General features: G+C 46.6%; 2 protein-coding genes across 6 annotated transcripts in view; one reads left to right on the top strand and one right to left on the bottom strand.

Annotated features, from left to right (window-relative positions):
- The window catches only part of Fsip1 (fibrous sheath interacting protein 1), a 117,652-nt gene extending 114,550 nt beyond the window's left edge, over positions 1–3,102 (top strand). For all 4 annotated transcript variants that reach the window (XM_055598437.1, XM_055598591.1, XM_055598514.1 and 1 more), the window contains one exon: positions 1,792–3,102. In XM_055598437.1, the coding sequence (XP_055454412.1) occupies positions 1,792–1,826 (35 nt within the window). In that variant the 3' untranslated portion in view covers positions 1,827–3,102. The remainder of the gene's footprint in view (positions 1–1,791) is intronic.
- Positions 3,103–6,294: 3,192 nt separating this feature from the next.
- Positions 6,295–21,901, bottom strand: Thbs1 (thrombospondin 1). Of its 2 annotated transcripts, none has more exons than XM_055598783.1 (22): positions 21,724–21,901; positions 21,119–21,213; positions 20,304–20,863; positions 19,424–19,499; positions 18,997–19,196; positions 18,737–18,859; positions 17,858–17,951; positions 16,044–16,217; positions 15,385–15,561; positions 14,904–15,077; positions 14,516–14,643; positions 14,245–14,397; positions 13,668–13,886; positions 13,110–13,217; positions 12,299–12,458; positions 12,047–12,165; positions 10,648–10,882; positions 10,238–10,465; positions 9,802–10,073; positions 9,301–9,398; positions 9,056–9,195; positions 6,295–8,296 (listed from the first exon to the last, which is right to left on the bottom strand). In XM_055598783.1, exons 2-22 carry the CDS (start codon positions 21,183–21,185, stop codon positions 8,289–8,291), a joined length of 3,513 nt encoding a protein of 1,170 aa, XP_055454758.1. In that variant the 5' UTR covers positions 21,186–21,213; positions 21,724–21,901; the 3' UTR covers positions 6,295–8,288. The 2 variants fall into 2 exon arrangements, with proteins under 2 accessions (XP_055454758.1, XP_055454744.1); XM_055598769.1 differs by having other exon boundaries at positions 18,997–19,199.
- Positions 21,902–22,462: the final 561 nt, after the last annotated feature.

Below are 22,462 nucleotides of genomic sequence, written 5' to 3' on the forward strand. Positions count from 1 at the left end.
TATCTATCTATCTATCTATCTATCTATCTATCTATCTATCTATCTATTAGTCATCTGTCCATCTGTCCATATCATCTCTCATCTATCTATATTCTGTTTGAGGTCTATGTTAGGTTGATTTTGAACTAACACCCTAGTCCCACATTTCCATCTGCTAGGCAACTTGTCAACCTCACATTCATGTCTTCATCTTTCCCTCTCAACTCACATTTCTCTCCTGCTTCCCATTTCTTTACTTACTTAGGTCAAAATTGGAGTCTTTATTGATTTGTCTTTTTCCTTGCTCGTTACTTCTAACTTCCCCAGGCTCTACACTCTCAAGTGTTTTGTTCCCTTCTCCAGTGTCTCTCAAGCCCAGCCTTCCTCCCTCCCTTTCCCACCATTGACAACTGCTACTACGTTTTCTCAGAGGACACATTTGATGACAACACTTCTCATGACAGTTGGTGGCAGGACACTACCTGTTGAATGAGTTCTCACTTCTTTTACTCACTGTTGAAGACCTCCACAGTCTGACCAGAAGTTCCTCTCTTGTCAGACTCTGATTAGTCACCCGAATGCAATTCTGGCCACAGCTAGATTAATCTTGGAACTTCAAGTTCTTGGCTATCTGTAGCCCAGACAGGTTCAGGTGCTCCTTCAATGGACAGCAGCTACCCTCACCACCATACCACCAATGCTATGTGTTCTTTCAATGGAGACTGAACATAAACCCGTCCTCTTTGTTCACCCGTTAACCATGTCTGTCTCACTGAATGTTTGAGTATGTTGCCTTTCTATTGAATCACCTTATATATATTGCCTTGATATTTTTATGTCCACATGCAACCTCCTTAATATCAGACGACTCTTTAAAGAGCGGAATACAATACTGCTGTTGTGATTATAGAAATGCAGGGATCTGTGTGACATAATGATTTCATCTTTTGGATACACACCCAAACAGATTTCTTGAGTGTGTGCAGGCCCTTGAGTCAACCTTGAGTATCTTTTCTAAAGAGATATCTATCTTGTTTTTTAAAGCATGTTCTTCTACTGGGACCCAGGGCTTGCCAGTTAGGTTCATTTATCTACATAGCCACTGTACAAATTCCCACTGTATTTTCTAATTTTCTAGGTTATAGAGGGGTGACTTTACTTTCAGCATGGTTGACATTCAGAGTAGGATGTGTTCTTGCTGTGGAGGCTGTCACATGTGTTCTAAAGTTTAATAAGGTCCTCAACTTCTATTCAGAAGATGACAGTCACAACAAGCACGTTCTCTAGACATTGCAAATGTTCCCTGGGTACCTCTCCCAGCTGAGGATCATAAATCTAGGATATAAAATGAGTAGGCCACAGTCATTGCTTTGAGATACTTCTCAATGAAGATGAGCGCTCACACATGTGGACCCTGTGTAACAGCTTCAAGATGACACATTCTCCCCTGTCTCTTTTAAGAAAAAAAAAAGCAACCATCCCTCATCTATCTTACATGTAGCATTTACTTTTGTCTTCAGCCTACTCCTCAGAAACTTAGTAGAAAGCAAAAAGGTAATTTTGATGTTGTCCCCTAAATCATCAATCTCTTAAGCCCCCAATTGTTTTCTGAACTATCACCTCAGTGAAGACAGACACTTTTTATTTTCCTCATAGACTTTGTCTGTATTTTGTGGTGATTATTCTATAATATCAGAAAGGCTATGCTCATTATATTATACAGTAAAACGAATGACTTAATAGACTGAGTGATTTTTCTTAATTATTTATGTCTTTCTGATTGTATAATCACTGTGGTTATTTTATTTGCAGATGAACAGCAGCCCGAAGATTCTGTGGATGAATGAAAAGAATGTGAAGCATAACTTTCTAGGGTGAAGCTTAACAAAGTTGGAAATTAACTTGCAGTGTATTTTTTCCTGTGTTCTTTGTATTCAGTGAATGCATCCTAGAGCCAAATGATTTCAACATTTGGATTCCCTTCTTTGCTGATTATATTTCTTTGATATTTTTGAAACTTGGGGTGTAAATGTTTGGCGGGTTTTAGTCATGGAAATTCCTGGGAAATTAGTTTACAACTATATTGCTAATCTTACAATCTTAAGGATACTGTATAAAAACCAACATTGTAACGTATGCATGCTGTACTAAGTCTAGTGGGCATGAATTCATTGCTTTCTATTTGTCACTTTTGGAGGGGCAGTGCTGGGGATTGAACTTATGACCTTGTGCTTTTGGGTCAGGCACTCTGTCACTAAGCTGTACCCATCCCTCTACATTGGGTTTTCTGTGTTTCAACTCTGTGATGATACAGGTGGCTTTCTCTTCTGCCTTTGTTTTCCCTTCTTTCTGCCCATCCAATGTTCGTCCATCAGAACAGCTCAACTTGGGAAGAAATAAGCTCCTGAAACAAAGGAATGTTGACAGAGTCTGTGCTATCCTGCTAGCAATGATAGCTTTCTTTTTTATTGATTTATTATTTATTACAATTTATTCACTTTGTATCACAGCTGTAAACCCTTCCCTCATCTCCTCCCTGTCCCACCCTACCTCCCTCTTCCCCCACTATGTCCCTTCCCCAGTCCACTGATAGGGGAGGTCCTCCTCCTCTACTATATGACCCTAGCCTATCAGGTTTCATCAGGACTGGCTGCATCTTCTTCCTCTGTGGCCTGGCAAGGCTCCCCCCTTCTTAAGTTAAGTGTGATAGATTATTTATCACTCTTACTTTATGTTCTTCTGAAGTTTGGGCCTTTGGCATGCAGGGAATAAAGGTGAACCTTATTAAAAGAAAGTCTGCAGCATTATCTCAAGGGAGAAGGTTTGTCCAGTTCTGAGCTAGTAATTTGATCTCCTGAGAAGGTTTTCTGGCCACACATGTACGTTGTGTTGGCCTCATAGATGGAAGTCTAGTTTATTTCTAGTTCATCATAAGCTGACTGTGGCCCCAACTTTAACACAGTTTGGATTACTGCAGGTACAGCAGTGCTCATTTTTGCCAGCATGCCTTTGTTGGCCCTGCTTGATATTAATGATTGCTTACGTATTTCCCTGACTTGTTGAAATGAGGAAATCTATAGCTACTATTTTAAAGGGCATCCACATTCCTATGGACATCTTTATCTAGCCTTTCTATTTTAGTTGACTATTTATTTCTGTTAATTTTGTTTTTGAAGAACAGGAGATTGGACCCAGGGCCGTGCACATGCCAGGTAAGCACTTTAGCACTGAGCCACACTCCCAGCCTATTTGTCCATTTAAAAAAAGCAATGGCACTATTCCTAATTGACTGAGAAAGCGCCAGATTGATTTCCAAAGTGGTTGTACAAGTTTACATTCCCACCAGCAATGGAGGGAGGTTCCCCTTTCTCCACAACCTCTCCAGCATGTGCTGTCACTTGAGCTTTTGATCTTAGCCATTCTGATGGGTATAAAGTGGAATCCCAGGGTTGTTTTGATTTGCATTTCCCTGATGACTAAGGAAGTTGAACATTTCTTTAAGTATTTCTCTGCCATTCGATATTCCTCTATAGAGAATTCTCTGTTTAACTCTGTACCCCATTTTTTAATTGGATTACTTGATTTGTTGCTTTTTAACTTCTTTAGTTCTATATATATACTGGATATTAGCCCTCTGTCAGATATAGGGTTGGTGAAGATCCTTTCCCAGTCTGTAGGCTGTTGTTTTGTTCTGATGACAGTGTCTTTTGCTTTACAGAAACTTTTCAGTTTCATGAGGTCCCATTTATTGATTTTTGATCTTAGAGCCTGTGCTGTGGTGTTCTGTTCAGGAAGTAGGAGCAGCCTAACTAGGCCACAGAGAAAGACATTGCAACCAGTTCTGGTGAGACCTGATAAGCTAGGGTCAGATGGAGGGGGAGGAGGTCCTTCTCTATCAGTGAATTTATAGAGGGGCACGAAAGGAGATTAGGGAGGGAGGGTGGAATTGGGAGGGAGTGAGGGAGGGGGCTATAGCTGGGATACAAAGTAAACTGTAATTAATATATAAAAAAATTAAAAATAACAAAAAAGCAATGGCATACACTGATGTCCATGTCCTACAGTGGCATCAAATAATCTTAATGCCTGAGTTTTGCTGGTATCAAATGCCTGTAAAAGTGAAAAATCACAATTTTCGGTTCTCCCTGGATGATTGTGATACTTCCTGGGTACTGAAGAATCTGGTGGGAACAATCAGAGGGCAGGGGTTGGTGTAGCAAGCATTTGGAGTGGGACAGAGGGAAGCCATTACTGCCCACCAGCCTTTCAGAAGGTTCAGACTTTCTGTGTCCATGCTTTCCTTGTATTTGAGGTATGTGCATAAAAGGGCCATGGAGAGACAGAGAGACAGAGGAAGGAGAGGAGAGAGAAAAGGGAAGGTAAGAGAAAAACAGAAAAAGAAACCATTTCTATGGGAATTGCATAGGCTGATAACTTTACAGAATGCCTCTGCAGATGGTGTTTGAGATACAAGGAGCTTGGGAGTCAGGTAAGAGGAAGGACATAATGACATCCAGTAATGAACTTTTTAATTAAAAGGACTAACATTATTTCGTAGCATGTCAGCTGGAAAGTAGCAAGGGTGGATAAGCAAGATAGACCACATAATTTAACAGGCAAGCTCCTGATTCAAAAACCAAATCAGCTGGGGTGTTTTCTCCAGAATAAGAGTGAATATATAATATATATATATAATTCTCTCTCTATATATAGATATAATCTATATATAGAGTTGTATATATATATATATATATACATATACATATATATATATATATATATATATATATATATATATATATATAGAGAGAGAGAGAGAGAGAGAGAGAGAGAGCGCTAATACACTTTAGGAAGGAATTAAGGGGTGGTAGTAGTTTTCTAGACAGCACTCTTCAGTAAGCCACCAGCACCACCCTAGTTGTAAATTATGACCTTTCATCCAAACATGACAATCAACTCCTGTGTGAGTCAAAAATCTATCATCCGGTTGATGTAATTCTAGTTTTGCACAACTCTTCAATCTGTTATAACCTCCTGACTTGAAGACCGTTCTCACAGTGAAATGGAACAAGATAGACTAAAATCTCCCATCTGGCCAATTTTTTTCTGCCTTGTCTTGGCGTTCTCCTCTGGCAGGTTTGCTGCAACATTTTGCTAAAAATTAAATAGAACTCTCCTCCAGAAAGCCACGTATCAAACCATCTTAGAGAAATGGATGCCACGTTTCTGGTACTCACTGCCTTCAGATCATCTCCCCAGCTCATGCTAGTTCGCTTCACTGTGAGTCTGTAACACGATAGGGCACTTGGTCTTCGTGCCACCCAGGTCAGTGGTCTTTTCAACAGAGAAGGTCAGCCAGGGAGGCAGATTCCATCTCACACAGCCAATTCTTCCCAGCCTTCCTCAGACCTCAAAGCCAGATCTTTCACCGAGTGGGATTCCTTTATGGATCCGTTTATCAGAACTCGAAATTAGTTGGATCTTCAGACTCATAGTTAATCCATCCAAAACTCAAGTTCTGCTTATTGGAACAGGCTTCACAGAATAATTTAACACTCCCAAACATTCTTTCCAAAATGTACATTGCTGTAACAAAATGATGTGTGTGTGTGTGTGTCTAGTTGTGTGGATGTGAGTACAGGTCCCTACCGAGGCCGGAAGAGGCCAGCAGCTGCCCAGGAAGCGGTGTTACAGGAGATTGTGAACTGGCCCATGGGATGCTATGATTAGGGTGATTAGGGTCCTCTGCAAGAGCAGTTGTTGTATTAACCCTCTTAACTGCTGAGCCACCTCGATTGCTTCAACTTTGCATTTTCTTAGTTTTCTGTTCTTGACCCAAAGTATGTGTTCTCCAAAATACATTACTTGAGCGCTTGGCTAAGTTCCAGGACACCTCCTCCCTTACACTTCTCTGAGAGCCACTGTCCAGCAATCCTGACGCCATCACCCAGCGTCAGAAACATCACATGTTCCCACAGCTGTCCTTGCCTTTGTCGCCACCGTTCCTTTTAGAAACAGAGCTGGACTTTGAGGATTTAATGCAAGACCCCTAATATTAATAAAATGATGAAATGTGTTCTTTGTGGGGAGGCTTGAGACTCCAGGGTCATTTTTATTTTATGTTTTTCCTGTGGCAGACATACACTCTTTTTCTTCCAAAACTCTAGCAAATATACTTTCTGAGTCTAGTGCCTGTCAATCCTACATATGTGCTATTGGTTAGGAATGGCTTTTCCCACACCCCATGAGAGCAGTCAGGAAAGAACAAAACAAACACGGACACAAGAAGTATAAATATAAATTTCCATGATTTATTGTTGTTCCTTGTACATAAGAAACAATAATATACAAGTTACACTGCTTTAGAATGTAAAATGGATAAAAATGTGTACAAAAAAGCACATTCCTAGAAAAAAAGGTATTGGCAAATAGTAAAAACTGGGGAGTAAAAAGCAAAAAAACAAAAACAAAACCAAAGAAACAAACTAAAACAAAACAAGAGAAACTGACATTTCTTCAATTCAGTGTGCAAACATATAAAAATAGAAATACTAACTCTACCAGGCAGTATTTCCTGATAAATTATTTAAATAGCGTATCTACATAGTCTGAGATCTCTATTCCAATGGCAATGATAAAATAATTTATAAAAATAAAGCAACGGTGTACAAGATGATAGAACAAAACCAGAACGTTGAGAAGTTGTATTTAACATTTCCAAGCCATTTCTTTATTGGGTTCGCCCTCTGCGAAGGATTTTTACGCTATGTACAACACCGACTTTTTAGACACGACAGTAGTTTTAAGTTTGTTGACACTTAAACTCTTTCTACTTGATCCAAAATTCTTTACTCACTCACACAACAAATGAGGTAATATTGGTATATAAGTTCCACCTTTGTCTCTTTTGGGAAAATGAAAAAAAAAAAAAAAAAAGGTGATTACGTTTTCTTCTCCCTGGAAGTAGGCAGGAGGGGTGGCCGGGCCTAGCCTTAGAGCGCTCATGGGTTCCTTTATAAGGAGAAACCTGTGCAAATGGGCAGCCACCTAATTCCACCTGAAAAGATAGAGAAAACAAAGGGGGAGAGCCAGAGGAGCCCCAATCATTCACTCTAAGCCTGCAAATGAAAAGCAGCCACTTCCGCCGGCTTTCCACACGCTGGTTTTTGGAGAGATTTGCTGATCCGACTCAGCTACCTGCTTGCAAATGTTTGCCATCTGCAAGGTAATTCCAGGTAGAACAGGGTCAATAAATAATCTGTATTTACAATCTTACAGTCATAAAGACTCACTATGAAGATGATTCAGACAGTCCCACGCTTTCTGTTTTCAGTAACAATCCTTCAGACGGGTCCTCCAAAATAGGGAGAAAAAAAATAAATATATTACATTGTTAAACAAAAACCAGAAGAAAATTGGAAAACTCCAAGGTAATTGGGGGAGGGGAGGAAGAAGAGAGAAAAGGAATGTTTTAGTCAGGTTGATAGAAACTTTGTGCCTTTCTAACCATAAAATAAAGGCGCACCGCCCCTCCTTCAGGGGCAGCTAGAGCTCACTGAGATGGTGGGGTTCTGCTGTCCTGCCGCATCTGCAACGTTGTACGTGCAGAACAAACCAACAGTTCCAGCGTGACCAGCCAAGGGCAGCCAGCACAGCCTCACACTTCTCACCCCTACTCTGGCCACTACGGGTGGCTGTGTGAAAGCTGGGAGTCTGGAGGAGCCAGCCTTTCACTCAAGTGCCAATCAGCTCACACCGTCAGCATGAGGAAATAGAGTGACTCTTGCTGTCCCCTTTCAGTACCGAGCAAGTAACAGCTCTTCCATGTTCTCTTCATTCAGTCGTCTTGTCTCGGGAATGCATCCTTGCTGTGCTTTGACTCCGCCCTGCCCACTCCTGAGGACCTAGGTCAGGGGTGGAACGGTGGTGAGTTCTGGTGAGTCCTTCTCTCTCTGACGTGCCTGAAAATGCTCCGAGTGCTGCTCAGAGATGGCCTCACAGAAGCCCTGGCTCTCTGAGCCAGGCACCTTCCCAGCGAGAAGGAAGTAGATGCTTTTGCATTTACAAAGCAAACCAAAGTAATTCTTCTTGTTCTTGAGAGAGGCATTCTCACGCTTTAAGGGCCAAGTGCTGAGTCTGGGTTTGAAAACTGCATTTTCCTGAGGCAGGTCACCTGCTCTAGAAGTCCACACTATTGCAAGAAGAAAAGCAAGGAAGGCGAGGAGAAGTGATCCTGGCAGGCAGGTTTTCTCTAGCCCTTGGTTCCAGAAGGTGCAATGCCAGCGCTGGTTATGATCGGCAGCTAATGATTAGGAATCTGTTAAGTACACAAAGACATACAGAAATGAAAACTAATCGGCCAGCTCACAACCATCTTACTATGATCATCAGGCTAGCGACCAGCTCTCTAGCTTGAACCGGGACAGAATCATGAGTCACTACCCCGGCCGCCCTCCCCATTAGCGTATCTACTCGTGTCATCCTTGTTCAGGTCATGTTTAGGTAGCCATGTTGGTGAGGCTTTACTCTTGATGTCTTTGGTCTTAACACTCAATGCCTCTGAGCATGCAGACACTGGACTCCATAAATATGTACTAAGCACTTAATTCTGTGGTAGGTCCAATGCTAGACTCAGAGTTTTAAGTAACCATGTGAAGAAAATGGAGGCAGCAAAGCTAAAGCTACTAGTGAAAATTAATACTCTTTCTGCTGTTGGTCTTGAGAAGGACAGTAAGTGCTGTGATGGCATGAATAAAACCAAATGTGAGAGAGATAAACCTCCAAGTATGAGAGAGATAAACACACAGAACTTTAAAGTGTCAGTAGCAAGGGCTAATATTTGTAGCTGATTGTTTAGAGTCTGCCTCTGACCTGTGTAGGAAGAGTTCAGGGACTACTAGGCAAACTAATATTCCTGATAAGGATTCATGATTCCATAGACATCATTTTATGTTCAGCATCGTATCCTCAAAGGCAAAATAGAAATGAGGGTCATATCCCCAGACCCTCCCATCACTGTCATCCTTATTAATCTGTCGACATGTTAACTGTACAATCATCACAGTGCCACTCGTACCTCGACACTCGTATTTCATGTCTGAGAAGAACACCATTTCTTGAGAGAAGACAAACAGGCCTAGTCTACCACCAGCGTAAGTTTTGTCATAGATGGGTCCTGAGTCGGCCATGATTTTCTTTCCTTCATACATCACCACTCTGCAAAGAAAAAAAAAATCTCATTCATGAGACTGCTACTTCTTGGTCGTATCCTTTGAGCCTATTAGGTGTGACCCCAGGGAAATTGAATCACTGCAGTCTTACCTGATAAAGCCTGTCTTTGGCCTGTGACTGAGGCGCCATCTATAAGCAGTGAAGTCTTTCCAGCCTATGTGACGAGGGTCATGCCACAGGGTGCGCACCTGAAGGAAAAGGGCCAGAAGAGGTTGAAACACGGTCCCCTCTGAAGGTTCGTATTTCATTCCACAAGAAACTGCTTAAAAGGGACCGAGTTAACCTCTATTTGGGGGGGGGGGCAGTATAGAGTTTCCCCCAAGGCATCTCTCATTTACTGTGTATAAAGCTGAGACAAGAAAAGGAAAAGAGGGTTTTGTTTGCAGTGGCCGAAGCTGCATGTGGATTTAAAGGGCAGCTCTTGGTCAGAGCCCCACTCCCTTCCTGCACATCCTTATAGTTTTGTACTGTGGTTGACCAGGCTGGGAACTTGACAGCTATGACTCCCTAGTGGAAACCTGGCTGAAGCATTGTCTCCCGTGCTCCCCAAGGACCCATCAACGCTCCCTTCCAGATGACGTGGCTTCTCACCTGGCCAGGGGTGTTTCCTGTGTGCCACAGAGCATTCCGCAGGTGCTCGCCAGGCCCTGTGGTGGAATTCACAACCTTGACGGACAGGCCGGAGTAGCCCTGAGCCCTCGTGGGGTTGGTGTCCCAGTAGGACTGGGTGACCTGTTTCCACATCACAACGTAGAAGCGGCTGCTGGACTGGTAGCCGAACACAAAGCCAGCGTAGTCGTCATCCCTCTCAGTGTTGATGAAGAAGGTACCACTGAAGTCCACAGCATTAAACTCATCGTAACCTGGAAGGCAAGGCCAGAGGCAGATTAAAGACTGGCTTTTACGGAGTTCTCCACAACATTCCCAGATATCCCAAGTGGCCAAAGGCCACAGGTCCAATGGTCAGATTTCATATTTGCCTCCTATGGTTTTACTCCCACCTGGCTCTAAGGAGCTCACTACTTACCCACAGCAAGTCCAGGGTCGCAGTTTACAGTCTGGACAAGTTCTTTGCCCTGATGGCGCACAACCCAGTTAGGGTCATTTTGGGAGGTCCCTTTGGGATCTAGGGGAATCATCTGGAACCGACGGAAATCGGTTTCACTGATGTCAACATTCTCAGGACAGATGTCATCAATGTCTGGCACATTGTCATGGTCAAAGTCATCTTTGCAGGCATCACCTCGGCCATCACCTAAGTATCAAAGAAGGCAAAAGTTCAGTGAAATTCTGAAATGCCGTTGTGAGTGGGTCACACAGTCACCATCTTGCCAAAACTTGGTGTTTTGTTACTTTGTCCTTTCAGACACTGTTTTCATTTCTTCCATCTAGGCAGCTAAGGTGTTAAGCTGGCTAGTTGTGGTCACAGTGACTCACCATCAGAATCCTTCTGGTCAGGATTGGGCACCAGCCTGCAGTTGTCCCTGTCATCAGGAATGCCATCGTTGTCATCATCATGGTCGCAGGCATCTCCTTTGCCATCCTTATCATGGTCAGCCTGGTTGGCGTTAGGCACGTAGGGACAGTTGTCCAGATTGTTCTGATGGCCGTCCTCATCGATGTCCTGGTTGCTGTCACAGGTGTCCCCTATGAGGTCTGAGTCAGAGTCCAGCTGGAAGAGCATCAACAGAGGGTGAATCAAATAAAGGTCAACCATACTCCAGACCCTGAGTCATGATGGCCGTCTGTGCAGACCATCTGCATAATGTGTATAAGATAGCAATTACTTTTTCATTTTGAAAGCATCTGGCCTTCTACATCTATTTCACAAAGATTTCACCTTTTGGCTCAGATAAAGTCAAACTCTAAAATTTTTTTCACAACAGATTTTTTTCAGAGTACTTAGCATTCAGTATGTGTGAGATGCTTAGGGGATGGTATGTATATGTTTTCTTGCCAGCATTAATGCTCTTTGCTTTTGAGATTTTTGTATGATGTTTGAATTTGATTGTAAAAGTTATTCTGGTCTGAGGAATCAAAAACCCATTCAGTGAGTTAAATGCTGTTGAAGATCTCCAATGTCTGCTAGACCCAAACTCAAGGCAGGTCTCAGTGCCATGTGAGCTGCAGCTAATGCAGGCCACTCACGGTTTCCCGTGATGATGGCTCAAAGTCATCTTGCTTCTAGCATGATACAACTTCATAAGGATAAGTATTAGAAGAAACTTGAGTTCTCATTTCTCTAATCCTTAGGAAAATGTTCTATTCAAATTTCTGATTGCTGATAGACCCATCATTTTAGGAAAAAGGAAAACTGATAAAAAAAAAACTTTATTCCTGGAAAATTGTGATGCACAGTGACTGAAAGGGAAACTCTGGTACTGGAAACCTGTGTATTAACTCCCACTTGCAGCACTCACAGCTCGGGAGAAGACTGTGAGCCTGGGTTCATTGGGAGAATGGGAGAAACCGGACCTCCTCCATCCCTGAGGAGTATTTTAGTGATTTCTCTCTAGACTCTGTTCCTAGCCATCACATCGGTGTTTATTTTGCTTCTGAACACTGCCTTCCTCTCAGTTTTCCATGCATCGGAGATCTGTCAGCCTCAGCTCTTTGTTTTGTCTAATTTATCTTAATGGTGGCCACCAGAACAAAGTCACAAGATTTCTACACTAATCTCTGGGAGTGTTTGCCACGGGGCCCATGTCAGGTCAACTCTCTACAGGCACACATTGCAAATGGCTCTGGGGATCCAGTGAACTCACTTCACTGTCTTAAAGGCTTAGAAAGGGAGACACAATACCTCACCGAGTGATTCTGAAAGGAGTTCACCTACCTGGTCTGGATTATGTTCCAGGGGACAGTTGTCACACTGGTCTCCAACCCCGTCCATGTCTGTGTCCCGCTGGTCCACATTGTAAACATACTGGCAGTTGTCTCGCTCATTGAGGATTCCTATGGGGGAGAGGGCACATGAAAGCTGAGTCCTGCAGCCCCATGTATTTCAAGCAAAGCACACACGAACAGCCACCAAGTAAACCGTGGCTGTCCCTGTCCCTGCGGGCCGCCAAGCCAGGGAGCGCCTTACCATCTCCGTCGATGTCCACCGCGCAGGCGTCTCCCTCCCCGTTGTTGTCTGTGTCTGCTTGGTCAGGGTTGTGGTTGTAGGGGCAGTTATCACAGCGGTCTCCCACATCGTCTCTGTCATAGTCGTACTGGGCTGGATTGTAATGGAACGGACAGTTGTCCTGCAAAGAGGAGAAGTGGACACTCTATGGTGCTGCCTGGGAAATCAGCTGATGCCTTCAGCCCCACACACAGTATTAAATACCCTCAAAAACAAACAACCCTGCAGTGTTTTGTTTTGTTTTTTGTACTTGGCCAATATACTGAGTATTCAGCACAAATAAAATTCCAAGACAGGATGACATGACGGAGGAAAAACTGGATCCTTTTTGGTTATTACGAGAATTATATAGACATATAAGATCTATCTATCTATCTATCTATCTATCTATCTATCTATCTATCTATCTATCTATCATCTATATCTATCTATCTAAGAAAATATATAACTGCATCGTCTCAACTCATTATAAAAATACATTCATTTAGACATTATATCTGACTTGAGTCTGGTGGCCAGAATGCCATGTGTACACACTATGATTTCTCAAATTGGGGGAATTTGTAGTGAAAAATTGAACTCTCACTTTAACAACTCCTTTAGCACCATCTGTGTCCTCAAGTCACTGAGACAGAGACAAGTTTCTAATTATTCTCTGTATCAGTTTGGTATATGTTTATGCTATCACTCAGCAATGCTCCCGAATCCTGGTGTTCCAGGCTGTCTTTGTACCACAAGGACGAAGGAGGAATGGAGAGCATTTTGTCCCTACCCTGTCATCCGGGATTTTGTCATTGTCATCATCATCATCACAGGCATCGCCAATTCCGTCTTTGTCATAGTCTTCCTGCCCTGAGTTGGGAAGGTTGGGGCAGTTGTCCTAAGAAAAAAAGAGACACACGTGTAACAACTACAGTTAATGTTCCCTTGCTTCTCACACATGAGGGGCCCCACTAGGACACCCTAATTATAACGCTCAGGTGCGGGCATGTGTTTATGGGAAGGTGAAGCCACGAAAGGTATTTTGGCAGGTTACGCATGTGGAGGTTGTGTAAATGTTCCAGGCTTCATACATGCTGTGAACACAAGTCATACTCTGCAAGGTACCAATAGGACTAGTCTCTGTGGACAAAAGAATTGTGTCTGGGATACAAAGGCCAAAGGAGCCTGCCCTGTTCCTGACCTTGACACCAAATGACTCTGTGTTAAGGAGAGTTAATGCCTTTCTGCCTTTGGGAGGTCTAATCTTCGCTTCGTTTTCAGTTTTTCATGATTCAGAATTCCTTGGCACATTCCCGAGTGAGAAGCCCAGGAGGGAAGCTGGCTGTACCTTTTTGCAGTGGTACGTTGCATTGGCCACACACACCAGGTTCTCATTGGGCCAGCCGTCGAGGTCTGTGTCCTCTCCGCAGATGATGCCGTTGCCTGCGTAGCCAGGCTTGCACTCACAGCGGTACATGGGGTCGCTGTAGTGACCCAGGTAGTTGCACTTGGCATTCTTGTTGCAGTCGTGTGTCCCGTCCGTGCAGGGGTTTTGAGGCTTGCACACCTGAGGGCAAAGCATCCCAGTGCTATCACGGGATGTTTAAAAGTCCCAAGACTCCACATTGCCCAGCTCCCTCCCCTCCTGAAGCGGACAGAGGCCCCGTTTGGGGGACAGGTGGGATTCCCCTGTCCCTCTCCATTCTCTCTGAGGATCTCCAGGCTCTTGGCAAATGCTGTTTTATGCTGAATTTTCTTGGAACTGCTCAGCACGTGCAAGCCCAATCTGATCACAGCTTCTTGCAGCACAGCATTTTCAAGTGGCTGCCCAGTCACAAGTCTAAGACTGTGCATTCGCTGCCTTCTCTCTCCGCTGTTTGGTCAGGGACAGCCCTCTTCTACTCTGTCCCGTTTGTCTACTGTACCTGTTTGTTGGCCGTGGCATGTTCGACGCCTCGGCCAAAGGGCTGTGGGCCGGTGAATCTTGGCGGGCAGGGCAGGCAGTTGTAACCAGGGTCTGTGTTCTTACACCGATGTTCTCCGTTGTGATTGAAGCAGGCATCAGGCACCTCTTTGCACTATGGAGGAAGTGAGAGTTTGCTTAACACTTGGAAGGTGCGGTTTTACAATGGAAGGGCCCTGGGCCAGGTTAGCCGCTCTCTTCATCGTGATAATGTAGAGCTGCTAGTTGCTTACCTCGTCGACGTCTTGGCACTGGATGCCATTCCCACTGTAGCCAGGAGGACAGGCACCACACTTCCAGCTACCATCAGGATAGCTGGTACACTTGGCACCAGCAAAGCAGGGATTGGACAGGCATCCATCTGAGATGAGGTAAGAGACAGGTTGAGGGGTTGGGTCTAAGCTGCTTTTACTGCCATGTGCTACTTAAAAACGACACAGAACAAGACATGTGCAGGGTCTCTGTTATTGGTCATGGTCTCCCATGTCTTACAGTAGTCAGACCACCTGCAGCAATCAAAGCTGGATCCCGCCCCACAACAACCCCTGGATGCTGACTGGAACATTCGTGAACTAGAGAGCCCCCAGGGTGGTTCTGTCCCGGGCTTCACAGCTCGCTTACCAATTGGGCAGTCCTGCTTGTTGCAAACTTGATTTTCTGTCACGTCACCAACACAGTCTTTGCCTCCGAACTGGGGTGTGGGGTTGTTACAGAGCCGGCTACGTCTCTGCACTCCTCCTCCACAGGTGACAGAGCAGATGTCCCATAATGACCAGGGACCCCAGCCTCCATTGACTGTAAGGAAATGAGTCATGTGTAGAAATTCAGTTTTCACGTGCCTCATTTGTCCCAGAAGCCTGTCCTGAGCCTGTTAGAAATGCCTTCTAACCTGGCCCATGGGAATGAGGGATGGTTGAAAATGGGTTTCTTTCCGTTTTTCTTTAAAAGAAGCTGCTGACCATGCAAGACTTTATTTCTGTTTGTTTCTCTAGTGAGTGAGGGCCCATGCTCCATGGTCCACTGAGCTGGAGGCCAGAGATAGCAGGTGACCAGCTGGGCAGAATTGCCTCCCCAGACACCCCCAGGTCAGGCGCACACTTACTCGGGCAGGCGTCTTTCTTGCAGGCTTTGGTCTCCCGAGCTTCACCTTCACAGGGCTTCCCATTCATCTGGGGACTGGGAGAGTTGCAGAGCCGGATCCTTGTAATGACGCCATCACCACAGGTCACAGAACAGGACGACCACGGGGACCAGTGACTCCAGCCACCATCCTGTTTAACTGAAGAACAGAGCTGACAGTCACAACTGGTGCTGCCTCGGAGGGGGCCACAAAGAAAGTCTTGACACCCAACAATTCCAGCAGGTGACCAATGGCAACTCGAACCAGCGTGTGGTAGAAACTGGCTGTTGCCACAGGTCAGTGTCATTGGAGAAACTATCTCAGGAATGATGGCATTTGGCTGTCAATAGCCTAACATTTATAGGTTGTTGGTCAAGAGCCAAGCCCTATTGTAATTGTTTCATGTGCATTATCTAGAGAAATTGCCTAAAATAACTTTATCAAGAGGGGTCCCAGGTTATAGATGAGAAGGGGCCTCAGGGAAGGAAGGTCGTGCTCAGGTGTGCAGAGGTTGGGAGTGTAACTGAGACCAGATCCCAAGCCCAGAACCTGTGCCCTCAGGCTCCTCCCTATGCAGCTGCTCTTGGTGGTGGCAGCAAAGAGAGGAGAGATTGTCACCCCTCAGCGGCCACGATGCTTACATCTTTTATCGCACTCCCGAATGTGGCAGGTCCTTGTCTGCACCGAGGAGCCCTCACATCTGTTGTTGAGGCTGTCACAGGAGCGACCGCGTTGCTGAATCCCATTGCCACACGTGGCAGAACAGGAAGTCCACTCAGACCAGGGAGACCAGCCATCATCAGCAGAGTCACTGGCTGTGAGAAGGAACGAGGTCTTTCAGCATCAGCACCTCACATCTTAGATAAACTGCTTTCGAGAGGGTTCTGTTTAGGGGACTTCATTGCCGGAGGTTGCAAAGCAATAGGCTTTTTTAAAAAATCCTTATCTTTTCCTACTCCTAGCTTAACGGAAGTGTGATGAACAGATAGAAATTGTTTGCGTTCATGTAGGCACCAGATGTTTGGCTACATAACTGTGCTGTGAAGTGATAATTGATAATGGAGCCAGTTCATGTCTACCACGCACAGGCTTTTGTGTGTTGATAAAGATCTACCCTGCAAGCAAATCTTAAGCATGAACTCAAGTATCATTAACCCCTGACATGCCAGTGTGACCCACATGAGCTCTCCCTGGACTAATGTCGAAGGGTACAGAGTGACCATTATGGAGGAGGAAAAGTAGCACAAGTCTTGGGCCAGAGGTCCAGGGGTTCATCCCAGGCCCCTCATGTGTACAGGTCTGGGGGGATGGCAGTTTCTACCTGGTCCATACAGCTGAGTGTTCTCTCAGTGTGCATTCTCACATTTGCCCAGCCCAGTTTCTCCTCTGTGCGACTCAAGCAAGTTCCCCTCTCCTGACTGAGGACATCACAGGTGTTTCCAGGCTGATGTCCAAGAATGGCAGCACTTTAGGCAACTGGTCTGCATCATTTCTGACTGTCAGCGATGCCCTGCTCCATGTTTGGAGGCAGTGTGGCAGGGGCTGTGCCCCTGCCTCAGCACTGAGGTTCGTCAGTTTGTTTTCCCCACCTGGGTATCTAGTGTTTTCAGACATACTTTCACAAGATGAGAATATGTTTGCTTGCTATCTGCTCAGACACCGTGATGACAATCACTGTGTCTATTAGAGGACCGAGAACTTATTTCCTTTGGCCATCAAAGAACATTGTTCCCAGCAATCCCTAGCCCAACCTCGGAGCTTGCTAGCTTGTAGTTAGCTTCATTCCCTGTAACTTACCCCCAGGTAGATATTGGACAGGAATGAATGCGCAGAAAAACATTATTATGCCGAAATCACTACCATGGGATTGAATATTCTGAGCCATGGCTCACGTGTACAACTCTGTGTGTGTGAGTGATGGGCAATTTGACGTCCCTGATTTCTTTCTGATCCACGATGAGGCACTTTATGACTTGTGCCTTCTGCATTAAAAATTCTCCTCATCAAAGTGATTATACCAGAGACAAGCCTTGGAGGTGGTCACACAGCAGTCTAGCTGCTGATTTCTTTTACTACCCTGGAAATTTGACAGTTTCTGTCAATTTGCCAGTGGATAATTTTTCTCTAACAAAAAAGATCAATTTCTAAAAGCAACCAGCTGATTACTGTATTCCTCTCCTCTCCTCACAGCATAACACCAGAATCCATAAGCTCTGCCAAGACCATTCATTGCCTATGCTATAATCCAGATGGGTGGTTAAGACTTGGTCCCTGTGGAGGCTGGGCTCGGTACAATAGACTAGCTGATAGTAACCTATGTTGATTGGCAAGATTCTGAATGGAAATGTCTGATGGATCTGTGAGGGGCTGGGCTCCAGTGTTGTGCCCACCTGTCAGGATGCCCCCAAACTGAGCTAGCCCCTGAGGAACGGTTGCACCATTTTTAGGAACTTACGCCAGCACCGTGGGCAGCATTCTCCATCGGGGACAGTGGCATTGGAGCAGGGCATGATGGGGCAGGACACTTTCTTGCAGATGGTAACTGAGTTCTGCAAGGCAGGAGAAGGAGAGGGAAATACATTACTGAGCCCATTGCAAAGAGGCCCTTTCTGTGACATTTCTACCATCAGCCAGGACTCCTTTGGGCAGTTTTAATGGAGGGCTATCTCTCTGCTAGATCTGTAGTCCCCACTGTCACACAGTTCCAGGGCTAATTCTCGCTCCATTCTTTGGAAAAGTTCTTTGTAACTGCTACTCCATCAGGTGTGGAAGTTACAGAACAACACACATTTGAATAAGGGAAGTATGACTCTGCATTGATTTCATACGTATATATCAAAGGCAGGTATGACTTCACCACATGCTGCAGAAAAATGGGAACTTAGTGGAAGCTGTGTCTCAAATTCAGTGATCAGTGCTTCGCACCTAAACTCTACTTTTCCTGGTGAGCTGGAGATCCGAACAGTGTTAAAGGAAACTCCCTGCCAGAGCTGAATACAAATCAGGGCTGGGCCCCCCTAAAAAAAGACTGCTCTAAGCAGGTTTTATGTACCTGACATTCAATACCCGGCCTTTGAGCTAAAGCAGGTAAATTATTCCAGTGTTTAGGCAGATTTGTTCTCTTAGTTTGTCAGCCTGGGGTATAATTAAGACTTTGATAAACCTTCTGAGAGTTGAAGAGGAATTTGTAGATGTCATAATTACATATGAAAGGAAAAAAAAACCAAAACAAACAAACCACTTTGGTAGGCCAGAGCACAATTAGAAACGTGTGGGGTTGTTTAAGCATCTCCTGAGACTTCCGCCATCACTGTCGTCTGTGAGCGTCCCTTACCTGGCAGTGACACTCAGTGCAGCTGTCTACAGTCCATTCCTCATTGTTTCTGTACTGGACTCCATTGTGAAAGCACAGAGGGGGCCGCCTCAGCTCACTGGCCAGCTCTCTGTTCTCTTCCGTCTGAGAGGGGAGAAAGCTTGTGAGCGTCCCTTTTGTCTCCCCCCCCCCCCCCCCCGAGAGACCACCTGTGGGCCGGCAAGCGGGGGTGGGGGTGGGGGTGGGGGTGGGGGTGGGAGGGGAGGGCAGAGGCCACTGACCACTTTGCGGATGCTGTCCTGTAGAGTGGTCACGATGGTGCGCAGGCCCCTGAGTTCCAGGACCATGCTGGAGAGCTCGTCACAGGAGAGGCCGCAGATGGCCTGCAGGTCCTTCGTTTTGTGGCCGATGTAGTTGGTGCGGATCGCGGGGCTGGAGCCGTTCACCACGTTGTTGTCAAGAGTGAGGACGACGTTGGTGGCTGCTGAGAAGCAAGAGGAAACATGAGGACTCCCATAGCTGACCTCCCAGCCCACCCTTCAGGTTCTCGGTATAAAAGACATTTCATCTGGGATTTTGTAGACCTCAACTTAGTCCCCCCCGGGGGGGGGGGGATTTGTGTGTCAGCCTCGCTGCTTACATCTCTCAGGGTGTTTTTGGTGGAATTCCCCAGAATCCTCCAAATCTCAACCACACAGGGGTACTCACAGCTGGAGCAGCCTTTGTTCCTGAGAATGTCTTCTGGGGTGGTTCCGAAGACAAACCTCACATTCTGCAGCACCCCCTGTGGGCAGAGGACACACACTGTAGGAGGCAGGGGGTTGGGGTGGGGGAGCCTGCCCCATCCCGCTTGGAGAAGCACGGGGCAAGTGCTCAGAAAGTTTAAAAAGAACTGTTTTAAGATCACCCTGCCAGAAGTTCACACAGATGTAAATTGCCAAACAACTGCAAAATCCCTAATTGTGTCTTCTGCCAACTTGAGTGTTTTATAAAGAATCCCAGTTATCAGGCCGTTTGGGGTACACAGGAAATGGAATCTGATACCAAGTTTGGAAGACACGGTACTCCCCAGTGTCAAAGCCATGGTTGTAAAAAAAAAAAAAAAAAAAAAAGAATCTGAAAATTAAGGCGACAAAGAAGTCACAGCAGCATGTGACCAGACTGTTACTGCTACCTTTTATCCATACTGAAGGCAACCAGAACACCCCACCAGGGACTCAGATACTGACAAAGTATCCTTCTCAAGCCAAATTGGGGGGTACATTTGATACAAGTTATTTTTCCTAAGCATAAGGAGTGTTCCCTACTGAAACAGGCTGAGTGTTAATAGGAAAAACATCTCTTATCTCTCCCGGGTAGCTTTGAAAGCCTGCTTCTCAGACCCTGGCATCATTACAACTTCTTACTAGAAATGAAGTTTCTCAGGCCGGGTCACCTGACCTACCAAATCTGAAACCCTGGAGTTTGGGGTGGTGGTAAATGATTTAACGAGCCCTCTGGGAGGAGTCTGCTCCTCCCTGCATTTGAGAATAGTTTAGTCTCAAGACATTACCTCCGCATAGCCCTTGTGACAGGTAAGAAGATTTACCTGAAAATTGTCATTGACATCTCCCTTTGCAACGCGGAGCCTGGCAACATTGGCCAGGTCCCTGGTGAAAATGCTCTGGATGGGAACATCCAGCTCCGCGCTCTCCATCTTATCGCAGTCAATGTAGAGTTGGGCTCGGTCTTCTTGCACAAACAGCGTGATGCTCTTCCACTGGCCGGTGGCCAGGAGAGCTTCCTCCACGGACACCACTTGTTGCCTGCCCGGGAGGCTCAGACTCAGATCCAGGGTGCCTGCCTTGCCGTTGGAGACCACACTGAAGATCTGACCAGTGCCGTCTTTCCGTTCCACGGCCAGGAGTGTGCCTCGGGTCTTCTTCATCTGCCTCAAGGAAGCCAGGAAGATGAAGCCTTTGTCAGCCCTCACAGCATCCAGTAGGTCTTGGAATTTGTCATCTGGCACAGGGGGGATCAGGTTGGCATTCTCAATCCTGAAGGCTGGGCTGGACGCGTCTAGGCCCTTCACCAGTCGGCGCCCGGGGCCCCTGCGGGCAGCTCCAGTGAGTTCAAAGATGTCAAAAACACTGTTGTCTCCCCCGGACTCTGTAAGGCAGGAGAAGACAATCAGCTTTCTAGGCACCTGGCTGTGAGGGGGCGAAGGGAGAACTCTTGGCAATCTCTGGCACTGAGGACCCAGAGGAAACAGCTTAGAAAGAACAGCGAGGGAGGGGTACACCTGAACTATGTTGCATGTCCCCCCAAAAAGAGAGAGAGAGAGGGGGAGGGAGAGAGGGGGAGGGAGAGAGGGGGAGGGAGAGAGGCAGAGGGAGAGAGAGAGAATGAAGATCTCAGACTCACCTGGAATGCGGTTGCTTCCGCACACATTCAACAGGAGCAGGACACCTAGCCCCCAGACCAGCTCCATGGTGGAGCCTTTGTGCTCAATACAGAACCTGTAGCAAGAAGCACAGGAGGCCAGAGTCAGAGACCAGGTAGCAAGGTGGGAGGGCAGGTGTGTGTGTGTGTGTGTGTGTGTGTGTTCATTGTTGGCCCTATGTATGCTGAAAAGAAAGGCAAAAGGGATTTACTTTCGGGAGGACATTCATTTAAAACTAAGACCGCCAGAGGCAGGGGATTGTGGTGTTCCAGGATGAAGGGCATAAAGAGACTTAAAGTTTTTCCTTGCAGAGTCCTTAAGACAAGACTACGGAACATATTTGGGCAAAGGTCAGCGTGACCCTGAGACTACTCGGTGAGAACATCTTGGGGGGTGTCTTGGAGGTATTGTTTGTGTACCCTAAAGGCTGGAGAGAACCGGCGCCGGAAAGTTCTCTCCATCGGCTAGACGGGGCACGGTAAGTGACAGCTGGGGCAGGCGGAGGGAAGAGTCGGAGGTGGGGGAGTCACCGTCTGCAGCCTGAGGCGGCAGGCCAGGTGCTCAGCGGTGGCGGGAGGTGGCTTACCTGGGTGTGCCGGGGCGCAGGAGCTGGGAGCGGTGGCAAAGGCGCAGCGAAGGGCAAGGACGCCGAGGCCAGCGGAGACTCGGGAGCGGCCGGGGCGCCCGGAGAGACGGGGTTGGGACTGGGTCGCTGCGTCGTCGGGATTGCCTGCAGGAGTCCGGTGGGGCCGGCTGACTCTGCGCAGTGGCTGGCTCCACCGAGGAGCCCCTGGACCTTTTAAAGAGGCGTTCGCATTCCTGGGAATCGAGCTGGCCAATGAGCGTCGGGGCAGGAAGCAAGGGGAGGGGGAGCGGGGGGGGGGGGACGGGGGAGGAGGGACGGGGGAGGGGAGGGGGACGCCTCCCCCCCCCTTCCCCCGCTGCCTGGCTCGCAGCTCTCGGGCTGAAAGTGAAGAGGGAGACACCGATCCTGCCCGGGAACCCTGGAACTTCTCAGAAAAATAGGTCTCCGGCCACGCAGCCCTGGCCTGCGAGGGGAGCCCAGAAGCGACGCTCCTTTGGGGACCACCTAAAACCCTTGGTGGTGGTGGTGGTGGTGGGGCTTTCACTAAAGCTCATCTCCTTGAGTGCTTTGATGACGGAGACACTTGGGGACTGAGACAACCTGGTTTAAAAATAAAAGTAAAGAGGGCAACGGGTGAACGGTCGGAAGCGGCCTCCTGGTCCATGCTGGAGGAGTGGGGGAACCCTCGTGTCCCACTCCTGCCTTCCTCCGACCTAACTAAGGGTGGCAGTGCGCGCTG

This window comes from Psammomys obesus, unplaced genomic scaffold, assembly GCF_907164565.1.
Source record: "Psammomys obesus unplaced genomic scaffold, mPsaObe1.curated_primary_1811, whole genome shotgun sequence".
Classification (NCBI taxonomy): Eukaryota; Metazoa; Chordata; class Mammalia; order Rodentia; family Muridae; genus Psammomys; species Psammomys obesus.

Bases quoted from the DNA above. Each gene is read 5' to 3' on its own strand.
- Thbs1 (XM_055598769.1), bottom strand. From the start codon at position 21,185: ATGGAGCTGGTCTGGGGGCTAGGTGTCCTGCTCCTGTTGAATGTGTGC. The intron at 20,864-21,118 runs GTGAGTCTGAGA...CCTGCCTTACAG, and splicing joins CGGAAGCAACCGCATTCCAG to AGTCCGGGGGAGACAACAGT. The intron at 18,860-18,996 runs GTCAGTGGCCTC...CTCCCCTCTCAG, and splicing joins AGGACAGCATCCGCAAAGTG to ACGGAAGAGAACAGAGAGCT.